The 21,353-nt window shown below is 36.4% G+C and overlaps 1 protein-coding gene across 1 annotated transcript; it reads right to left on the reverse strand.

Moving 5' to 3' along the window:
* Positions 1–17,225: 17,225 nt before the first annotated feature.
* Positions 17,226–19,859, reverse strand: LOC120419710 (nose resistant to fluoxetine protein 6-like). The gene is made up of 6 exons (XM_039582497.2): positions 19,518–19,859; positions 19,171–19,378; positions 18,946–19,110; positions 18,596–18,890; positions 17,442–18,540; positions 17,226–17,383 (listed from the first exon to the last, which is right to left on the reverse strand). The coding sequence occupies exons 1-6, from the start codon at positions 19,750–19,752 to the stop codon at positions 17,277–17,279; spliced, it is 2,109 nt and encodes a 702-aa protein (XP_039438431.1). The 5' UTR covers positions 19,753–19,859; the 3' UTR covers positions 17,226–17,276.
* Positions 19,860–21,353: the final 1,494 nt, after the last annotated feature.

A 21,353-nucleotide genomic window follows, 5' to 3' on the forward strand; every position in this document is an offset into this window, starting at 1 on the left:
GGTCAAGCTGCAGGTATTTCTGAAAAATCTTGTATCACAAATCTAAAACTGCTTAGAAATCTAATTATCAAAGCAAAAAAATCTAAATCATTAAAAGTACTTGTTGCAAGTTTCGATTTGGAAAAGGCTTTCGATAGGGTTGATCATCATTTTCTTTGGCTAACCTTAGAAAAATTTGGTTTCCCAATTCAATTTGTTAACTTAATTCGTAATCTGTATAAAAATGCTTCCTCTAAGATACTATTTAACGGTTTTCTCACTAATAACATTTTCATAAAATCATCTGTTCGCCAAGGGTGCCCTTTGAGCATGGCTTTATTCATCATTTACATAGAACCACTTATTCGCATGCTTTACGATGACGTTAGAGGTTGTCTAATAGATAATAGCTTTTTGAAAGTTATTGCCTATGCAGATGACATTAATGTCGTTATTCGCAATAATCACGAATTTGATAAGACCTTGGAGCTCATCAACTATTTCAGCATTTTTGCTAAAATTAGGTTGAATGTTGGAAAGTCTCAGTACATGAGACTAACACTATCATTGAAAACAATTACTCTAGAATTATACTTAACATTAAGTTTTTAATTTCGATTCATCATAAAAGAAAACTAAACATTTACCAAAAATCATGGATTTTAAATCAAATTATTTTATCTAAATTATGGTACATAGCACAAGTTTTCCCTCCTAATAATTCAAATATCGCTGAAATCAGAACGATCTGCAGAAATTTTATTTTTAAAGGTGTTGGATTATACAAAGTTAAATTTGATCAGTTATACTTAGACGTTGATCAAGGAGGACTATCTCTCGTTGATGTTGAAAGTAAATGTAAAGCACTATTTGTAAAAAACATATTATTTCCTAGTCAAGACGGTATCAAAGATTCATTCATGTTATCACAGCAAACTAACAACACGCTTAGTCGGAACTCACGTGAGTGGCTAAGTTTGGCAGAAGAAATATCAAACGATACTGATTTAAACACAAGCAAAAAAATCTACCGTTTGTTGATTAGTAAGCAAAATATTAAAATCAAAATCGCAACCGAGTTCCCTGAATTGCCGTGGCAAAATTATTGGCAGAATATACAATCGAATTTCATTTCCTCTGAAGAAAAACATTCGCTATTCATTATGCTCAATGATCTTATTCCAACAAAAGCAAAACTTTTTCGCCATAAGGTTAGGGATACTAATACAAATTTATGTGAATATTGTAATAAGTTAGATACATCAAAGCATCGTATAAAGTTATGTAGCAGCAGTAGATTAGTTTGGAATAGCGTAAAAACAACTATAATTAGAAAACTAGGCTTAGACATTGTAGACCCTGAGGAGTTGCTAGGGAAAACGTTGAAAAATGAAAAAGAAAAATTAGGTTTGTGGTTAGTAGTTGAAGCAATTGCCTACAATTTGAAAAACTTTGGAAATGGTACAGTAGCAGATTTTGAATGTAAAGTTAGGGAGAAACGATGGAACAACAAGAAATTTTACGACAGAGTTTTTGGAAAATGGATTTGTTATATTTGAAGATTTGAAGACCTATAAATAAAAAGCCTTTAAACCGGAAAAAAAAAAAAAAAAAAAAAAAAACTTATCAATTAATATTATTTGATACAAATAAGAACATTCTCATCAAGTTTAGATTTTTCCAAATTTATAAATTAATCACTGAAGACATGTTTAGTCCTTTGTCCTTAAACCACCAGCAGCAGCAGCAGCAACCAAAAAAAAAAAAAGCAGCAACCAAAACTGGGCACAATATTCATGAACGTGGGTTAAATTGGGATTTTACCCCCCTTTTGTGTGCTTCCACTTCGCGGGAAAACAACCAAGGTAAGATCCCGGCTCAGGTGTTTTGTTAAAGGGTCCGCGATGCGATGGGGACACACGACCGGTAGCACACACGCACTCGAATATGACATTTTGGAAAATTGAATTAACAGCTCCGGGGCAGGGAGGTGGTGTGTGTTTTGGAGGACAAACTTTTACAAGGGAAGCTTCCTCAAATCCTCGTCAAATTTTTGTTGAATTTTTCTAGCACTTTTGAAGCACAGGTCGGAAAACGACATAAATTTTATGGAAAATTATTATTTTCATAAATTCATTGATATTTGACAAACTATCGGTAGCACCATAACTATAATAATGTGTAAAACATTATGTAATACTTTTTCCTTCAAATTGTTGAAGGCAGGGGTTGAAATTTTAAATTTATATTTTTTTTATTGTTTTTTTCCAACCCTTCGGCCTTGACCAAAACAAAAACGTAATTTGTACCAGCTTGATAAGAATTTATCTAATTTCTTCGTGAAAAAATAATAACATTGATTGTTTTGAGGTTTTTGCAGTTCAAATGAATTCAATATTGAAAAAGTTCCAGTTCTACTAATTCACACAAAAGCAGTAACAAATCAGTTTTAACCTTAAAAATGATACGGGCAAACAAGGCTTTAGTAAAAAGAAAACGAATCAAACTATTTTTTTAATTAAAAGAAAGAGGGGTGTTAAATTCCTTGATTCATCGCTGCGGTTGCATTGCAATCATCAGTTATCAAAATCAAGAGTTTAAAAAAATGAAAAATGGTTTTCTGAGGAACTGTGAAAAGTTATGTTATTGAAATTAGAAATTTATGGTCCTCATATTTTTAAAGGCATTTTTTAAACTTTAACTTTGGAAACAATAAAAAGAAGTAAAATAATTTTTCGGAATCGGGAATAAACTTTTGAGATTTTTGATAAAGTGCATCGTTTTTGAGTTACAGCCGTTTAAATGTTTTTATTTTACGAGAAACTTCAATTTTCGACCAGAAAAACATAGGGCCCGTTTGCCAATCCATGAAAATATTTTTTAGAAGAGATCTAAAAATTTCACATAAAAATTAATTGTGTATACTTAGCAAATGATCAGAAATGTACTTTGAGAAAACATATTTTATATTTAATTTTTGCTAAAAATAGAGAAAAATTTAATCATCCCGGGGTTTCAATTTCACAATAGAAAACAATAATTAAAATTAATTTTTTGCATTTTTTATTTGCCCTCAATTTTGTCATCGTTTCATTCAAACAGTTCTCCATACAAATTTGACAGCTGGCCAAGCAAAAACGGCATGTAAATGTTTAAAAAATTGTATCTACCGAAAAATTTTTTGATTGATTCGGTGTCTTGGTTGTCACTACAGTCCAGACTCGATTATCCGAAGGCTTTTGGCAAATTTTCACTTCGGATTATCGAAAGCTTGATAATCGAATCACGATTTTTTGTTGTTGTTTCATTTATTTTTGATTTTTGAGCTCTAGTATGACCCCTTAAAGGGTTGTTAAAATATCAAAATATCAACTCTCTACAACTACAATTATCACGCCTGAATATTCATGCCTCAAATACTACTGCTCTTCCCTCCTTATTAAAATCTCAGTGCCGAACATAGCCGAACACGTTTAAGTGTCTACTCACTCGTGATTGACATTTTCCTTTTCTCTCTCATTCCCGCTTCCACGATTATCCTACCGAAACAGCGTGTTTAACCACAAAAGCCGTCGCAAACCCAATTTCACAAACGCTGTTTAACGGGACGTCATGCGTGATCGGCTCCAAATCGCCATCCCGCGTTATCTCATTGCAGTTTTCGGAGAGATTGAGAGACTCAGCGGTGAGAGCGCATAGTCGAGGGAAAGGGGAGGAGTGATAGAGAGGGAATGACATCGCTGAGAATCGCGTGACACAAGAAGAGAGCTCACAAGCTAAAGTGACGGCCGCTATACTCCTTGTTGTTTTTGGTGCAGAGATCTGGAGTTTTTTTTTTTTTAAAGGTCCAATAAACCAAATTTTCAGTTTTTGCTTTTTGGGTGTTTTTTGATACCCCTGACTCAAGGCGGTTCCAAAAACACCCAAAAATCAAAAACTGGAATTTTGGTTTACTGGACCTTTTAAAAAAAACTCCAGAGATAATCAATTGATAGCTTTTCTATCACTCATTTGCAACACTGCCCCTTAACTACTTTGAAGAGATTTATATTTTTAAAATCCAAGATGGCGGCCAAAATGGCGGTGAATAAATAAATTTTTAAATTTTATATTCAATCAACTATTCAAATTTTACTGAATTGGGGTCGCAGAACTCAAATTTGATGTTAAAAGTAAAAAAAACACGATTTTTTTTATTTTGGTTTGATTATTCGAAGTCCCATACAACCATAACATAAGCTTTGGATAATATAGTCTGGACTATATTATTAAGGTAAAATAAATGTTCATACTACACTACAATTTTTACACAAACATATTTTCCTACACAGAAAAAAAAATCATGGTAATATTACATCTGGGAAGGGGTACATCTTTTATGTCAGAAAAAGGTGTAATTTTACCACTGTCACTTTTGTCACTTTTTCAGTCTAAATTGAGATAAAATTACATCATAATATTCAACCTTCCAAAATTACAGCTTCCAAATTTACATTATTTTTTTCTGTGTACGAAAACAAGTTTTCTCGTATTGGAATTTGCATCGGAATATCACAAAAAAAAACATAATATTTTCCAAACATGCTTAACATAATTTTTGGGCCAACTTAGGTAACAGCAAGCTAATAAAAAATCAGCAAACTTTTGAATGTGTGAAAAAATAAGTATTTTTCAATAATTTGCAGATGACGATGATTTGGAAATTTGGGTGTCTACTCAAAATTCCGAAAAAATAGTTTTAAAACCAGTGTCATTTTCGTTACTTAACCCTTAACAAAATTTTATGTACTTTTTGAATCCGCAATATTAAATATTCGAAGGGTCATTATTTCGTAAAGAACAAAATGTTTTCAAATTTATATTTCGTGTTTTTTTGCTGGATTTTTTATAGTGTAACTATGTTCTACTAAGTTTAAAAGCTGGCATTTTCAATAATTTTGATGTAAAGAGGGATTTGAGGGAAAAAAAGTAACTCGGGGAATCCTGCAAGTTTCAGAAATCTTATACAAGATTCCGAAAAAAATCTAAAGGTTGGGTTAAGAATTATATTTTTTTCTAAATTACGAAACTAGATCCTTTTCAGTAATTAATTTCGTTATAACCAGTAAAACAAGACACAACCTTCCCCATACTATCAGAAAACACATTTATTGAACTAAAAATTATCATATTGATTGGACGAGATGATGTTGTCACAAATTGCGTTTTACTAAAACGACAACAGCGAGACAGCTCTCGGGCTCTTGCCGGGAAAATTTCGCGCTGTAATGGGGATGTACGAGGTGGCGCGCGTGGGATTATGTGAAATTTCGATTTAGAGTTTGTGTTTCCCTTCCCCTCGAAACATGCTTCCAATATTGCCTGGAACAGCTCGGTGTGTTGTCAACCGGAGTTGCCATGCAATAAGCGAGCGAGCTTGTAACTTGCGATTTATGGAATTTGTTTTTTTTTTTTGATGTTGGATTTCTATGTGTCATGTTGGGTGTAGGTTTGGCAAAACATGAAGCAGTTTGGGATTGATTGAATTATTTTGCATTAACTTCTTAAGCTTTCAAAAATATTGATAAAAATCATTAGAAGCTTACCTTGACCAAAAAAACTAGTTATTCTAGCACGATTTTAAAATTCACACGGAATTTTTTTATGAGAAGAGCGTTGTTTAAAATTGTGTAAAGTGCAAACCTCAATCGCACACCCCCAAGCGACATAACTTTGTCTTTTAACTCCAATTGTGATATTTGATTACCCACCAAGGAAGCCACTCAAACCACCTCACCATGAGCTTTGAAGAACTAATTTCGAATTCAACAAGAGGGCTTCCCTAAACGGCGCTTGATAAACTGGGAAACCTTTATAAAATTCTCTCGAAACAACAACAGCAACTTTCGAAAAACATAAACTCACACAACCTGCCAACTTCCCGCTGAACCCGTTTTGACAGCTCCGGAGCCCATAAAAATAACTTCACGTTTTCGACAAATTTTCATTAGACCCTTTTGCGCACCTACCTATTTGTTGACAGAAAGTTTTCGAGGGCACACCTCGGCTTTACCCCCCCTCGAGTACTCCAGCTGTGTTTTTCCAACCCGGCAGGGGGGAAAACTCTCCGGGGAGAGGTGTTACGCACGCCGGGAGTCACGTCCACACATTACGCATCCCTCGGTTGACACCATCAAATTATGAGAGAAGTAGTAATTTTGCATTAAAAAAACATCGAATTTTTTTAAAATTGATTTATGAAATTTCTACATTTTACAAAATGACAATTTCATAAAAATTGACAAAAAAAAAAGTTAAGCAAAACTTAATTTTTACTCATTACTGTGCAACCCCAGCAAGATCACCCTAATCTTAGAGAACGTGTCGTCCCCCTTGGAGTGCTATCGAGCACTCCGTCCTGTTTAAGAAGCCATTTTTATACTATGACACGAGTATGTACGCTGCACACGTGCACGTGTAAAAGTGCTGGAAAATTAGGTCCAGTTCAAGCTGCTGTCACTAATCATATGTGAAGTCACTTCCGGTAAATCGCAATCTCGCGTATCTTGAAGATGAATGTGAGGTGTGAGGTGTGAGGTGTGAGGTGTGAGGTGTGAGCTGTGAGCTGTGAGTTGTGAGTTGTGAGCTGTGAGTTGTGAGTTGTGAGTTGTGAGCTGTGAGCTGTGAGCTGTGAGCTGTGAGCTGTGAGCTGTGAAGTGTGAGGTATTATTTGATTTTTTTTTTTGCACTTTTAAAATGTGAGGCATTTTTTTCTGGAATAAACCCAACACAACTGAAAAAGTTTGAAAGAACTAACAAGATATTCAGAAATAATTAGGTACCACTCAGTCATCAATCGTCACGGTGTCATCATTATCAGCGCAGCGCCGCTTTGACAGGTCATTCCCTCGGCGTTCCCCGGGTTATCACCTTCGACCGCGGCCATGGCTCATCTCTTGACCCTCGTCAACCTTCGTCATACTTTCAAGCGGCTGACAATGAATCAATTTTCCCCGTTCGCTTATCACGCCTTTGCTCAGGCGTGAAAAGACGATCATCCGTTTTCTTTGTTATTTTCTTGGTGACTTGAGAGGTGTGAATTTCATCAATCTTTTCGCTTAAAGTTGCAAGAAGCGCAATGAACCAAAGTCGTAAAATCTAGGAAAATTCTGTAACTTTTCGACAATTTAAAGCCAAGAAAAAGCATCTGCCCAACAAGACACGCAAAATCCATCATCATTTTTCATTTTCGTCCAACCGTTTTTTTCCTCGTCAACTTCCCAGAAATCATAACATACAGCAAACCAGCACTTTCTGTGTTACGTCGAAGCAGAAATCACTTGTGCTCTTTCGTTGATACCAGAGTGAGCAAAAATAAAAAGATATTTTCAGCGAAATGGGGCCAAAGTCAAGCTTTGTTTTTTTTTGTATCTTGGACTTGGCAGTCCTGGCCAAAGGCTGGGATTAAATTGTTCGACCCAATGAGCTTTTGCTTTATATGATTTCGGTGGAAAATAGAGACTAAACTCTTGGAAAGTGGCTGGGAATTGGAGGAAGTTACGTGACGTTACGGATGTATGAAGCAATATTGTTGTTCGAGCCAAAGCAAACTAAACTCAAAATGATGGAAAATAACTCAAGAAAACTCAAGTTGAATACAACATATTTGCAATTTCGGAAAACAACATTTGAATTAGATTTTTTCAGTGAAACATTGTTTCTCCAATTAAATGTTACTTGCCGTTAAGATAAGTGTCAAACTCCACAACAGTATCAAAAAATATTAATTTCGAAACAAGCTGGAAAGTTGAACTTCGGAGACCTTTTCAACAATCTTTGACCATTTTTTTGTTTTCCATAATTTTTAAGACATTTTTTTCAGAAGTTGTTGTTGTTTCTCATTCTGGCGAACAAACAATGTTGATGTCGGTCAAAAACGCAACTTAATTTGGCCCAACAAATGACAATCGTACTGACACAAATTAAGCTACCAAACTAGTCAATAGGTACTGCAAATAGAAGATTTCGTCTATCATAAAAAGATTCATTGGAAGAAATATTTCTGAGTTTATTTATTTTATATTTCTAAGATCTTTCACATGAGCAATTCTTCACCAAAATTGGAAATGGATTTTATTTCTATTTTTAGATTTGAAACAAACTTCGTGGGGTCCACTAATACAAGGCTCCATACAATTTTGGCTGCTGTCCATACAAATATGTTACGCAAATAATTGATAATCTGTAACTTTTCATGAAATTTTCTATCCGATTTGGTGTTTTCGACAATGTTTTAGAAAAATATAGTCACACGGATTTTTTTTTTCGATTTTAAATTATTTTTTTAGTTAAAAATCAATTTCACAAAATCCGTCGTTTACACTTTTAATTTTATTGGTATGTTTTAGGGGATCAAAATCGTATTTTTTGAGTCATAGATAAGTAAGCAGAAAAATGTCGCTACCAAGTAATGATTTTGAGAAAAAAGGTGTTTCTGGAAAAAAAATTAGTCAAAAAAAAATCAGTTCAGTTTTTAATGTAAAACCAAATTTGCAATCGAAAATTACAAATTAATCGATATAGCCTTTAGCTTTAAGTTTAATGTTAACAGTCAAGACCCGAAGAAAAAATTTCCCTGTGCAACCCGAAGCCTGCAAAATGCGTTACAGTAAATTTTCGCAGGCTTGGGAAATATGCTAAATAGCACCAAATTTCAATGTTTTATAGTGTTTTGGAATCGTCAGAATGTCTACTTTAAGGAAAAAATATGCAAATTAGTAGATTTTTGGGCGGGGCTGGGGGGGGAGGGGGGAGGGGAGGAAAAAATATCCGAGCAAAATGCGTTTTCATTTTTTTAAATAGTGTCCAAGATTGTCCATTCCTTAAAAATATTTGTTTTCAAAAAGTTCTGATTTCCAATTAGAAGGCTTTCCGATCGATATATTTTAATATTATTAAATCAAGACTTATATTTAAAAAATGCCAAACATTAAATATTACGCCCATTTGAAATATAAGTCTTGATTCCAAGACTTTTCAAGAATAAGCAATCATGGACACTATTTTAAAAAAGCGAAAAACAGGATTTATATCATTCAAAATTTAACTTATGAGCAATTCTCTGAGATTTCGATCATTCGATTTTTTTGTATTTTTTAATCCGGCTGAAACTTTTTTGGTGCCTTCGGTATGCCCAAAGAAGCCATTTTGCATCATATAATTTTCCATATCCATAAAATTTTCCATACAAATTTGGTAGCTGTCCATAAAAAAATGATATATGAAAATTCAAAAATCTGTATCTTTTGAAGGAATTTTTTGATCGATTTGGTGTCTTCGGGAAAGTTGTAGGTATGGATAAGGACTAGACTGAAAAAAAAATTATACACGGTAAAAAAAATTGCTAATTTTTATTTAAACTTTTTGTCACTAAAACTTGATTTGCAAAAAACTAGATCGGAAAATTTCTCGAATGTTTCTTATTTTAACATTGAAAATCGGACCATTAGTTGCTGAGATATCGACGTTAGAAAATGGTGGGTTGTTTGGGTGAGCCATAGAAAACATCAATTTTCTTGCTTTTTAAACCTTTGCATGGCAATATCTCAGCAGCTATAGGTCGTATCAACAAAGTTCAATAAAGCAAAATATAGAGAATTTTCTCAGCTTTTCAAAAATATTTTTTCAAAAGTGGGCAAACATGTGCACTTATTAAAAAAAAATGGAAAACTGCGACCATTTAAAAAAACTAAATATGGCTGTATCTTGAAAACGGTGCACTTTATGAACACTTCACTAAAGTACTTTTTGATTGCAAATTTGATTTTACATCGAAAAATGATGTTGAAAAATTTTTGCGACCAATATTTCGATTTTTTGAAAAAAAAATAGTGTTATATCGAAAATTTATAACTCGGTCAAAGATTTTTTTCACATCCTGAAAATTTCTGAAAAGTTGGCATTTTATTTCCCCTAAAACATATCAACAAATCAAAAATAGTGTTTTTTTGCAAATCAAGTTTTAGTGACAAAAAATAAAATTAAAAATCACCAAAATTTTTTTTTACCCTGTCATTTTTTTCAGTGTAGTCCTTATCCATACCTACAACTTTGCCGAAGACACCAAATCGATCAAAAAATTCCTTCAAGAGATACAGATTTTTGAATATTCCTAAATCATTTTTGTATGGACAGCTGCCAAATTTGTATCGAAAATTATATGGACAAACTAATGATGCAAAATGGATTTTTTGGGCATACCGAAGGCACCAAAAAAGTTTCAGTCGGATTAAAAAATACAATAATTGAAATTCAAAAAAAAAATCGATTTCGTAGAAAACTGCTTTTTTAGAGACTATATATTGAAAACGATGTAATTTATTAAAAAATATGTAAAGATCTCTTCGATTTCAAATTGTATAATATGATTTTGCCTTTTTATTTTTTTAATATGATTTCTATTTCTTCCATAAAACCAAATTTGAAGAAAAAATCAATTACTTGGCGGCTGGTTGGTTGCTTGTCCCTTTACTTCTCAGTGCCTCAAAAATTGCGGTATTTTGTCTACATATTGAAAAAAATCAAAAATTAAAAAAATACAAATTTTGTTAACCAGATTTTTGTAAAAAAAAATCTGAAATCGGGAGAGTAATTTTTCCCTCTTGCTTTTCCGAAGGCATCGAGTTGATCAGAAAATTACATTAAAAGTTACAGATTTTTATGGAAAATGAAGGGTTTTCAAATATTAAAATATTTAAAATTCTAAAAAGCAGTTGATTGAAAACTAATAAAGATTAAAAAAAACAAAATTTCTGACATGTGCAGTTCCTCCATAATTTGCTAAGATTTGGACATTTAAAAACACGGCTCTTGAATATAAAAAAAAATTGTGAGTTTAAACAATATTGCAAACATGAGCAGTTTTTAAAATCATAGAAAAAAATCTTTCAATTTATTTCATTGTTTTTCGAGTACGAAAAGTTGACTAGTTTCTATAAAAAGGATTAATCTTTAGGCTTCTGTAAAAGGATTATTTTATGAAAAACACTTTGACTTGCTATTTCATAAATAACATGCTTCAAATATTACTAAATATCAAAACTATCATTGTTTTATTGGACGTAACAAAAAAAAGTGACTAAATGAAATAAATTTGGAAGAATATTGTGATAATATTTTTTCTGCCTTTAAATTCAAAAGGGTTTCATTTTTTTAATCCATTGAGATGAATCTGAGTTGATTCATTCCTACTATAAAACCCAGAATTTACCATGAAACTATCCTGCAATTCACTATCTTTGCAGCAGGAGCAGCTCCTTCAACTCTTCGCAAGAGCACAATCACTTTCGTGGGGGGGGGTAAATACCACTTTAACTATAGCTGGCAGCTGACTGGTGGCGGCGGCGGTGGTTTCCTTCCTCTAGAGGAAGAACGCCAGCGAGCTCGGACCGGTGACCAGAAACTGAACGGAACGGCGGAACGTGTCGAGTCGTGCCCGACGAAAACTGCAAGTCTGCACCGTGGTTGATAAGTGCATTTTACGCCATCAAGGATCGATGAACGACGTGTGTGTGTGTGTCCTCTTCTTCAGTTTTGAAAGGGGATTGTGCTGTTTTGACACATTTGACATTTTGATGTTTGTAGGGTAGATCGATCTGAAATTTTTATTACTTGTGGCAAAATTGACAATTCAATTTTAAATAGTTAAGAAGTGATGGCAATATGACAAAAAAGCACGACTACGACAAGCCTTTGTGGCATGTAAACGAGGAGAAGAACGTCAACGTTGGTTGGTTGGTTGGTCGGTCGGTTGATGCAAGGAGGATGTTCAAGTAACCCTTCTGCCATAAAATCTGAACCGGTCGATCCCGGTATTGACAGTGGTCGGGAAGGAGCAAGGAGGCGAGGTGTTACGATGAGGAGGGAAATTCGAACAGATGACAGAAACGGCAGCAGCTTGGCCCGGCTCCGGGAAGGAAAGATACAGTGAGAGAGAGAGAAGAGGGTCCTCGTTTTCCAGAACGATGCAGCTCTCACCGTGTAATGGAAATTTTATCAACGTTCGCCTCTTTGCTAGTTTTACAACAACTTTAAGCCCAATTGCGATGCCGGCAGGGGTGTGAAATTGAGTTTTGTTAGAGGAAATAGGCTCAAAATGTGGAAAATCTTCAGCTGTAAAACGCTGCTGTAGAGGCTGTTGTAAAATTTCGATAAAGCCTCTAACAAATTTTCAAAAATCTACTTTTTAGTTTCTCGGTAAAATTTAATGAAATAAATCGTTAATTAGATGAATACAGTGGTATTGGTGTAATAACTGGTTTATAAGGCTTTACCAATGCACAGTGGTCCAGATCGCAAAAGTAAGTGGAAACCTGGAAACCAACCTAAGCAACTTTGTCAAACACACCAATGCTTTATCACGCAATCTACGCCTTCTACGACTAATTTTGTCAATAGCATCAAAGCAAACCCCTCAAAAATCAGTTTTTTAACGTAGCACGTTAAATTCTTGAGAAAAGTGAAGTTCTGTTTCCATCTAATTTCACCCACTAAACCTGAATCTAACCTCAGAATTGAGCCATAGTGTCAAAATATCGATCGCTATTCCGCTTTTGGCAACTATTCCCGATTTTGGCAACACCCGAATTAATTTAGTATTTTTGATCATTTCGTACTTTCAAAACATAAAATGATTTGATATTGCTAAAAATTAATGATTTTTGATTCAAATCCTTTATTTTATCACAAATCAATTATTATTATGTTTTTTTATGTTCGAAAAATCATCTTTTTCGTTCATTACGTGATTTATGAATATTATTAATGATGGTTCTCACACAAATAGTCTTTTCTTAAAAAAAACAAGCTATTTGAAAATCTCCCGGTGTTATTTTGAAAGGTTTAATATTACTTCTTTCATGATGTAATTTTACCTCAATTATACATTTTCAGAAGTGAAATTACACATTTTTCTGACATAAAATATGTACGTCTTCCCAGATGTAATATTACCATGATTTTTTTTCTGTGTATTTTGATTACACTTAGACTACCTTTAACACGAATTTTATTCAGAGGCAATCGTTTGTCCTTCTTCAATGATTTTCAATCAAATTTATGGGAAATTTTTACATCTTACAAAAAAGGCACATTTTCAAATTATTGTACCACTTTTAGGTGGCTTATATTAAATATTAAACTTATATTAAACTTGATTTTTTCTGTTAAAACACGTTTTTTATGTACTTTCGCCACTTTCAGAAATCCTGTTTTTTTTAAGCGTGTAAAATATAGAGCTCAATGAAAATTGATTAATTTCTAACCTTATTTAATACCCTCTTCGAGAAAATTTCCAGAGATTAAAAAATGCAGTTAATTTTCCGATTTAATCATTTGTATAAATAGGTTATTATCTTGGTTATTATGGAACATTGACAGAATTCAAAAAAATATATTATGGCTTACTAACTTTTGAATCTTTTATGAGCAATTCTCTACGAAATCGGTCTTTTTTCTTAAATTTTAATTTTTGTATTTTTTAATCCGACTGAAACTTTTTTGGTGCCTTCGGTATGCCCAAAGAAGCCATTTTGCATCATTAGTTTGTCCAAATAATTTTCGATACAAATTTGGCAGCTGGCCATACAAAAATGATGTATGGAAATTCAAAAATCTGTATCTTTTGAAGGAATTTTTTGATCGATCTGGTGTCTTCGGCAAAATTGTAGGTATGGATATGGACTACACTGAAAAAAAATTATACACGGTAAGAAAAAAATGGGTGATTTTTTATTTAACTTTTTGTCACTAAAACTTGATTTGCAAAAAAAACGCTATTTTTAATTTTTAATATTTTTTTATATGTTTTAGAGGACATAAAATGCCAACTTTTTCGAAATTTCCAGGTTGTGCAAAAAATCATTGAGTGAGTTATGAATTTTTAAACCAATGCTGATTTTTTTAAAAATCGAAAAATTGGTCGCAAAATTTTTTCAACTTCATTTTTTGATGTAAAATCAAATTTGCAATCAAAAAGTACTTCAGAGAAATTTTGATAAAGTGCACCGATTTCAAGTTAAACCCATTTTTAGGTGACTATTTTAAAAATAGTCGCAGTTTTTCATTTTTTTTAAATTAGTGCACATGTTTGCCCACCTTTGAAAAAAATATTTTTGAAAAGCTGAGAAAATTTTCTACATTTTGCATTTTTGAACTTTGTTGATACGACCCTTAGTTGCTGAGGTATTGCCATGCAAAGATTAAAAAAAAGGAAAATTGATGTTTTCTAAGTCCCACCCAAACAACACACCATTTTCTAATGTCGATATCTCAGCAACTAATGGTTCGATTTTCAATGTTAAAATATGAAACATTCGTGAAATTTTCCGATCATTTCGAAAAAAAATATTTTCAAAATTTTTAAACCAAGACTAACATTTTAAAAGGGCGTATTATTGAATGTCTGGCCCTTTTGAAATGTTAGTCTTGGTTTAAAAAAATCGAAAATATTTTTTTCGAAAAGATCGGAAAATTTCATGAATGTTTCATATTATAACATTGAAAATCGAACAATTAGTTGGATGAACCACGTTGACTCTGGTCAAGTTCAAAGAGAGAAAAGGGGAGCAGAACACTTTGGACATCATTACATTTAATGGTACTGTCCAAATTTCACAAAATGTCAATGAATTTATGAACATATTTTTCCCTAAACTTTTACGTTTTGTGGATTCGTAGGGGTAAAGGGACAGAAACTTGTAATAAAATTTGCTACTGGAAATAAAATCAAGATTGTTGCTACCCAAAGCGTCAAATTTTGTCAATTCTACCAAAAGTTATAAGATTTTTTTTAAGTTAGGTGAAAATGACAACCCGATCGTTTGAGTGATGTAGCTATTTCTATCGTTTAAGATGAAGTTATTATAAAAAACCTTACTTAATTCACCCTTAGGTGGTTGGTGCCTTCCTCACATTTAAAGGATGCTATCATACCACTAGACTGGGTAGTCAGATCTTCATATTGCAGGACACTTATGTGTCAAAATATCTGAGATCCGGCCTATAAAAAGTGCATAAATAACACTTAAGTGCATATAACCTTTGATAGATTTGTCAGATCTTCGATGTCTTGGATGCGTTGGAAAGGTGTTTTAAATACCTTTCTGAAAATGTATAGCATGACAGGTTTTCTTACAAAAACCACCCTTTTTACAATCTTCCGGACTTTTGTTAAAATCGTTTTTTAGCTAACTAAACTGCATAATTTTTAATAACGACTTATACGACCCCAAGACAGATCGAATGACGCCAAAACGGACAAAATCTGTTCAGCCAATGTCGAGATAATTGAGTGACAATTTTTTGATAAAAATTCCACCACACACACCGACATTTGCTCAGAATTTGATTCTGAGTCGATAGGTATACATGAAGGTGAGTCTAGGAGGTCTAATTGAGAAGTTCATTTTTCGAGTGATTTTATAGCCTGTCCTCAGTAACGTGAGGAAGGGAAAATGCCCGACGAAATGTTTGTTTTTTGTTTACGGCTTCTTTTTTGAATTTTTTTTTTTGAATGTTTACAGGATGTTCAATTGCCAAAATTGAATTTTTAAGGCTGAATAATTCTTACTAACACTACAAAAACCAAAAATCAGCTTACAAATCCACATTCACAAACACTGCACAAATGTTCTTCCAATTTGAATCTTCCAAGAGCATCATTCCGGTCCCTCCAATTCATCCCATCTCCTCCCCCCCCCCCGGGGAGAAATGAAGAGTGGAAGTAGCTCATCGTCATCGACCCCCATCGTCATCACACTGGACGGGGGGGGGGGTCCTTATTTGTATCCTTATCTAAAATTGATTCGATGTTGTGTTCATAAAATTTGCAACGAAGCAAACTTTTCTGTCTCACACACACACACTCGTTGACCATTCAGTTAGTGTGTGTGTTTTTTCTGGGCTGGGCAAGATGCTGAGCGCTCGGGGAAAACTTTATTTTTCCTGTCGAAATCGACAAGTTTTTTTTCCCCAGCTCTGTTGGAAAAGTGGGGGGAGGGCGGGGATTTTTTTTCGCATGGACAACTTCGAACAACTCGGCCGGTTCAGTCAAGGATTTGGTCTGTAGTAACTGACGATGATTGAATGCGTATTGGATTAGGTGTACTTTGAAGCGATTTTCTATTGGATTCATCTCAGTTTGGGGAAAAATCAAAGCGAGAAGGGAGTAAACGAGGAGTAGGAAGGATATTTACACCCAGAGTTTTGCAAGTTGGACAAATCGTCGATAGACTTTCTAAACCGGATTGAAACGAGATGATTCATCAAGTTGATTGATGGAGAAACAAGTTTCAAATGGTATTAATCTATAAGTGAACTGTAATCAAAATTTACTCAGAGAGTAAATTTTGTCTCATACTTTCAAAACCTCAAAAGCTTGTAAAGCTCTCAAATCACGTCCAAGATTTACAAAAAGCCTAATGACTGATTTTGTAAGCGAAACCATTCCCGTGGACACAACTCAGATCTTCGTCCCACCCTCCCACGAAGCTAATAACCGAGGAAGCCCCCGTCAACCCCAGGACCAGCCAAATCAACCAAAACGGTGGGAGGCGAAGCTATTTCCCATTTTTGTCACTCGATCACCTCCATTCAGCTGATGGTGTGGTGTGGTAAATGGTGGCGTTGTAGGTGGTCGTCGTCATCGTCGGTGGTGGTGCAAATTGAGACTGTGCTCACCATAAATTATCCATGACGACCTTCGTTCCGGATCCAACCGAACCCCCGGCTCCAGCGACACAGATGACTCTCGCTCAGGTGTGCTACGTGGCAAAGCGTTTTATCTCGCGTTTTTCCCTTGATTTTGTCGTTTCAGGTTCCGGGATCCGACTTGTTGGGGTTGTGCTACTTGATTTCATGGTTTGAATCTGGTGTAAATCTACCAAGTGAAGGTAAGTGGAGCTATTCTTTCGAGGTTTGTACGGAATAAGACTCTTTTCAAACCATGCTTGACAACAGTAATCATGTCAAACGAAACTAAATCCAGCTGAAACACGATAGCACAACTCCAACAGACCAACCTGGGGGTGGAATCGTCATCCATCTACTTCACCGCCAGGACCAACCGGAAAGAAGCGAGCGACTAGACCGGGACTCTTCCTGACCTGGCGTATAATTCATCGCGCTGATAATTAGATTATTTCTGCTACGTGACACAGCTCACAGCTAAAAAAGGGACGACACGTGTGAAACGAGAAAAACCCGGCGACTACAACGACTTGGTAACGTTTATTTAATTTTCCCAGAGCGGGCGTCCTCGTTCACGCCGGTGGATCTTTTCCGGGAAGACTCGCCGTTGAGGCAGATCCGGAGTCTCTCCGGGGTTGATTTTCGGGAACGAGCGGTTGGTCGGGGGTGGATTTCCTCACTGTAAGGAAGAGAAGCTGTTATCTTGAGTTGCGGATCAGGTGCGGGTTTGTACTTACGAGATCCAAAGAGAAGCTTCTCCAGCACGACGATTGGAGACTCGAACGCAAGTGACCACAGTACAGCTAGGGTCACGGTGAGACCAAAGTCACCCCAGAACTTGTGGATGGCGGTTACATCGTCAAAGTGGACGGAGTTTCGCCGAGATCCGGCCAGCATCAACTGGAGGGGTAGATGTAGCAGGTAGATGCTGTACGAGAGTCTACCCAGAGGTTGCCACACTGAAAGACTAAGCAGAGTGTTCACCGGACCTCCGTAACCGTTGATGCAGGCAAACACGATCCAGCCGAGACATCCGGCCCAAACGACTCGGTTCATAGACTCGTACATCGCATCCCACGCGATGCTGTGGTCCATATAGCTGTCCGGCTGCTGGAACGGGTAGTCTCCAAAAATGATAGCCAGCATAGCGATCAGCGACACTGCCCAACCAACGATTACCACCACTCGTGACATTACAACCCTTCTGTGTTTAGTTTGGAAGAACACATACCCCAAAATAACCCCAAGCAGCCACGCTCCCATCCGCGTATGCGTTGGTTGATACGTGAGAGCCATCCGGCTCTGGTCCGTCCTCCCCGCATCGACAAACGCCAACCGCAAATCGTTCGCCAGAAACGAACCCACAACGCACCCCATCGAGGCCAGAATCAACCCAGCGATCACGATCAACACTCGGCGACCCCACCTCCACAGCGGATAGACGATCAACGGAGACAGCAGGTACAGCTGCATATCTACCGACAGATACCACGAATGTCCGAGGCACATCCGCTTCGGATTGACGTAGTTCTGCACGTACAGCAGCGCAGACCACCAGTACTCGTCGCAAGCGTCCTCCGTACTCTTGATCAGCGTGCTCCAGAAAGGCCCCGACCCGCAGTACTTCATCAGGGTACACGTAAAGAGTAGCAGCGCGGCAAAGGCCGGTGTCAGCCGGAGATACCGGTGCAGGTACATGAGCGGAACGTTCAGCTTGCGGCGCGTGTTGAGTTCCTTCAGGACGCTCCAAGCGATCAGCATTCCACTCAGCAGGAAGAAAGAGTCCACGGAGACTGTGCCGGCGACGATCAGCATGCTGTGGTAGGATTTGATCCACTGGAAATAAGAAGAATTTGAAAATCTAGTCCTTCGTGGACCCTTCAATACCTACATCATAAATTCCAATCGCGTTGCTCATCGTCGACATTATGATCGTCATGTAGTTGTGGCAGAACACGATCCACACCATCGACAGCACCCGGATCCCGTTCAGACAGTCGATCTGGTCCGATTTGACGTACAAAGTTCCCGCCGCCGGTCGCCGCGCAATCGTGAACAATTTCACTCCGTTCGAGTACACGGAGAACATGGTCCACGCTTGCCGAGCGGTTCTACCGGTCATGGTGGCAAATACGTCGTACACCGTGCTACAAACCATCAGAGTGGCGACTGCGCTGAAGATCACGCTGCGAACGAAGATCAACTCATCTAGTGTTACGTAGATATCGTAAGGTAACTCACATGGCTACAATTTCTTTGGTGCCAACGTCCGGAACAGGTACGTCACAAGTCACTCCGAGGTTCGTTGTATTAAGCAGCACACCAATAGTCGCATCCATTAACGGCTTCAACTCGGAAGTATCACAAGAGTCCGGCAAGCAGCTTCCCATGGATAGTCCAGGGGCTCTACGAAAGACCAAATGATCAATATCCCCGAAACTGAGTGCAAATCCTTCAACGGCATACCTGGAACTACTCGGAAGCCCCCGTCCCGATTGCTTCCCCAGCGCCGAGAACAAGAAACTCAACGGAATCGACACCTGGCAGTAGCGACCACGGATGAGTCCGGCGCTCGTTGGCGGCGATGCCGCCTTCCGGCACTGGTCATAGTCTCCGAGGGAGTAAAAGTTACCGCTCAGGATTCCGGATGGAATCTTGCCCCACGCGTCAAACACTTGAACGAAACGGTATAATTAGTGCGAGTTTTATCAGCTTTGCAGTTGACGCCCACTCAAAGCAGTTTGTTGACGTTGTCTGCGATCTACTTTGAGTACAACACCATAATCCAGTTTTAACACCTCGTTTCAACGTACTTTCTATTGCCCAGTACTCCTTTAAGCTCGCCAAACCCTCGAAAAACTCCTGCAGCTGAAGTTCACATCTCGTGGCGTTCGCCTCCGACTGTTGTCTGGCGAGCACTTTGCCAAAGATGTCCACAATGTCGGCACTGCTCGGAAAGTTTTCACCAACTTCCCCACTGGATGCTCGACCCAGCAGCAGCAGCAGCACCACTAATCCAACTAACGCAACTGTCAACAACTTGGACATGCTGACCACCAATCAAACGCCATCCGGACACTGGACCGGTCGTAAAAGTTGGCAAAACTATTATAGTCTGGACGACGCACCTGCCCGCACTCGGAATGCACCCGTCATCGTGTTTGTTTGGTGATAAATGGAGGGACCCACTCCATAATTATAGTTCAAAGTGTTGTGCTTAGATAAATTGTGATGGCGAGTGGATCCGCGCCGATAACGCCACCTCTCGATGCTTTACTGCTGTATCGGAAGCGCACTCATTCGCGTGTAAATGAGTGTCGATGACTACCACATTGAGTTGTTGAAAAATCGTACCTTTAATCACTGCGATTATGGTGATAGTGCACGCGATGGATTAGTAGAAGCTGTTGATGTCTGGAAGATTGGGTCGAACAGCTGGACATGTCAAGAGGGACTTTGAACTCACTAGTTGAAAAAATTTGAGAGAAAAAGAGATGTTTGAGGCACTTTTAGAGCTCTGAAAAACGATTTTTTATTTTTGACAAGTGAATTTGGACTTAAGGGTCAAAAGTTACAGCCATTCTGAGGTAAAAAAAATGCAAATTAAAAACTCAAATATCTCAAAAAGATGCAGAAAATTAGCACTATAAAATCAGCATAGAAGAAAGCATAGAAAATAAAGGAAAATTCCCCTAGGATTTTTCAGCGTTTATAGTGATAGGTCTTTGGTGTCTTTGGCTATGGACGGATACGGACTAGACAGGAAAAAAATGAAACACGGTAAAAAAATGGTAATTTTTTTATTTTACTTTTTATGACTAAAACTTGATTTGCAAAAAAATACTATTTTTAATTTTTTTTATTTTTTTGTATGTTCTAGAAGACATAAAATGCCAACTTTTCAGAAATTTCCAGGTTGTGCAAAAAAAATTTGACCGAGTTGTAAATTTTTTAATCAATACTGATTTTTTTTAAAAATCGAAAAATTGGTCGCAAAAATTTTTCAACTTCATTTTTCGATGTAAAATCAATTGCAATCTTGATTTGCAAAAAATACTATTTTTAATTTTTTTTATTTTTTGATATGTTCTAGAGGACATAAAATGCCAACTTTTCAGAAATTTCCAGGTTGTGCAAAAAAGTTTTGACCGAGTTGTGAATTTTTTAATCAATACTAATTTTTTTACAAAGTCGAAAAATTGGTCGCAAAAATTTTTCAATTTCATTTTTCGAAAAAAAAGTGCTTTAGTAAAATTTTGATTAAGTTTATTAAAATTTTGATAAGGTTTTCAAGTTAAACCCATATTTAGGTGACTTTTTTGAAAATAGTCGCAGTTTTTCATTTTTTAAAATTAGTGCACATGTTTGCACACTTTTGGAAAAAAATATTTTTGAAAAGCTAAGAAAATTCTCTATATTTTGCTTATTAGGGCTTTGTTGATACGACCTTAAGTTGCTGAGATATTGCAATGCAAAGGCTTAAAAACAGGAAAATTGATGTTTTTTTAAGTCTCACCCAAACAACCCACCATTTTCTTATGTCGATATCTCAGCAACTAATGGTCCGATTTACTATGTTAAAATATGAAACATTTGTGAAATTTTCCGATCTTTTCGAAAACAATATTTTCAAAATTTTCAAATCAAGA

This window comes from Culex pipiens, chromosome 3, assembly GCF_016801865.2.
Source record: "Culex pipiens pallens isolate TS chromosome 3, TS_CPP_V2, whole genome shotgun sequence".
Lineage (NCBI taxonomy): Eukaryota > Metazoa > Arthropoda > Insecta > Diptera > Culicidae > Culex > Culex pipiens.

Bases quoted from the DNA above. Each gene is read 5' to 3' on its own strand.
- LOC120419710 (XM_039582497.2), bottom strand. From the start codon at position 19,752: ATGTCCAAGTTGTTGACAGTTGCGTTAGTTGGATTAGTGGTGCTGCTG. The intron at 19,111-19,170 runs GTATGCCGTTGA...GGTCTTTCGTAG, and splicing joins GGGCTTCCGAGTAGTTCCAG to AGCCCCTGGACTATCCATGG. The intron at 18,891-18,945 runs GTGAGTTACCTT...CTTCGTTCGCAG, and splicing joins ACCAAAGAAATTGTAGCCAT to CGTGATCTTCAGCGCAGTCG.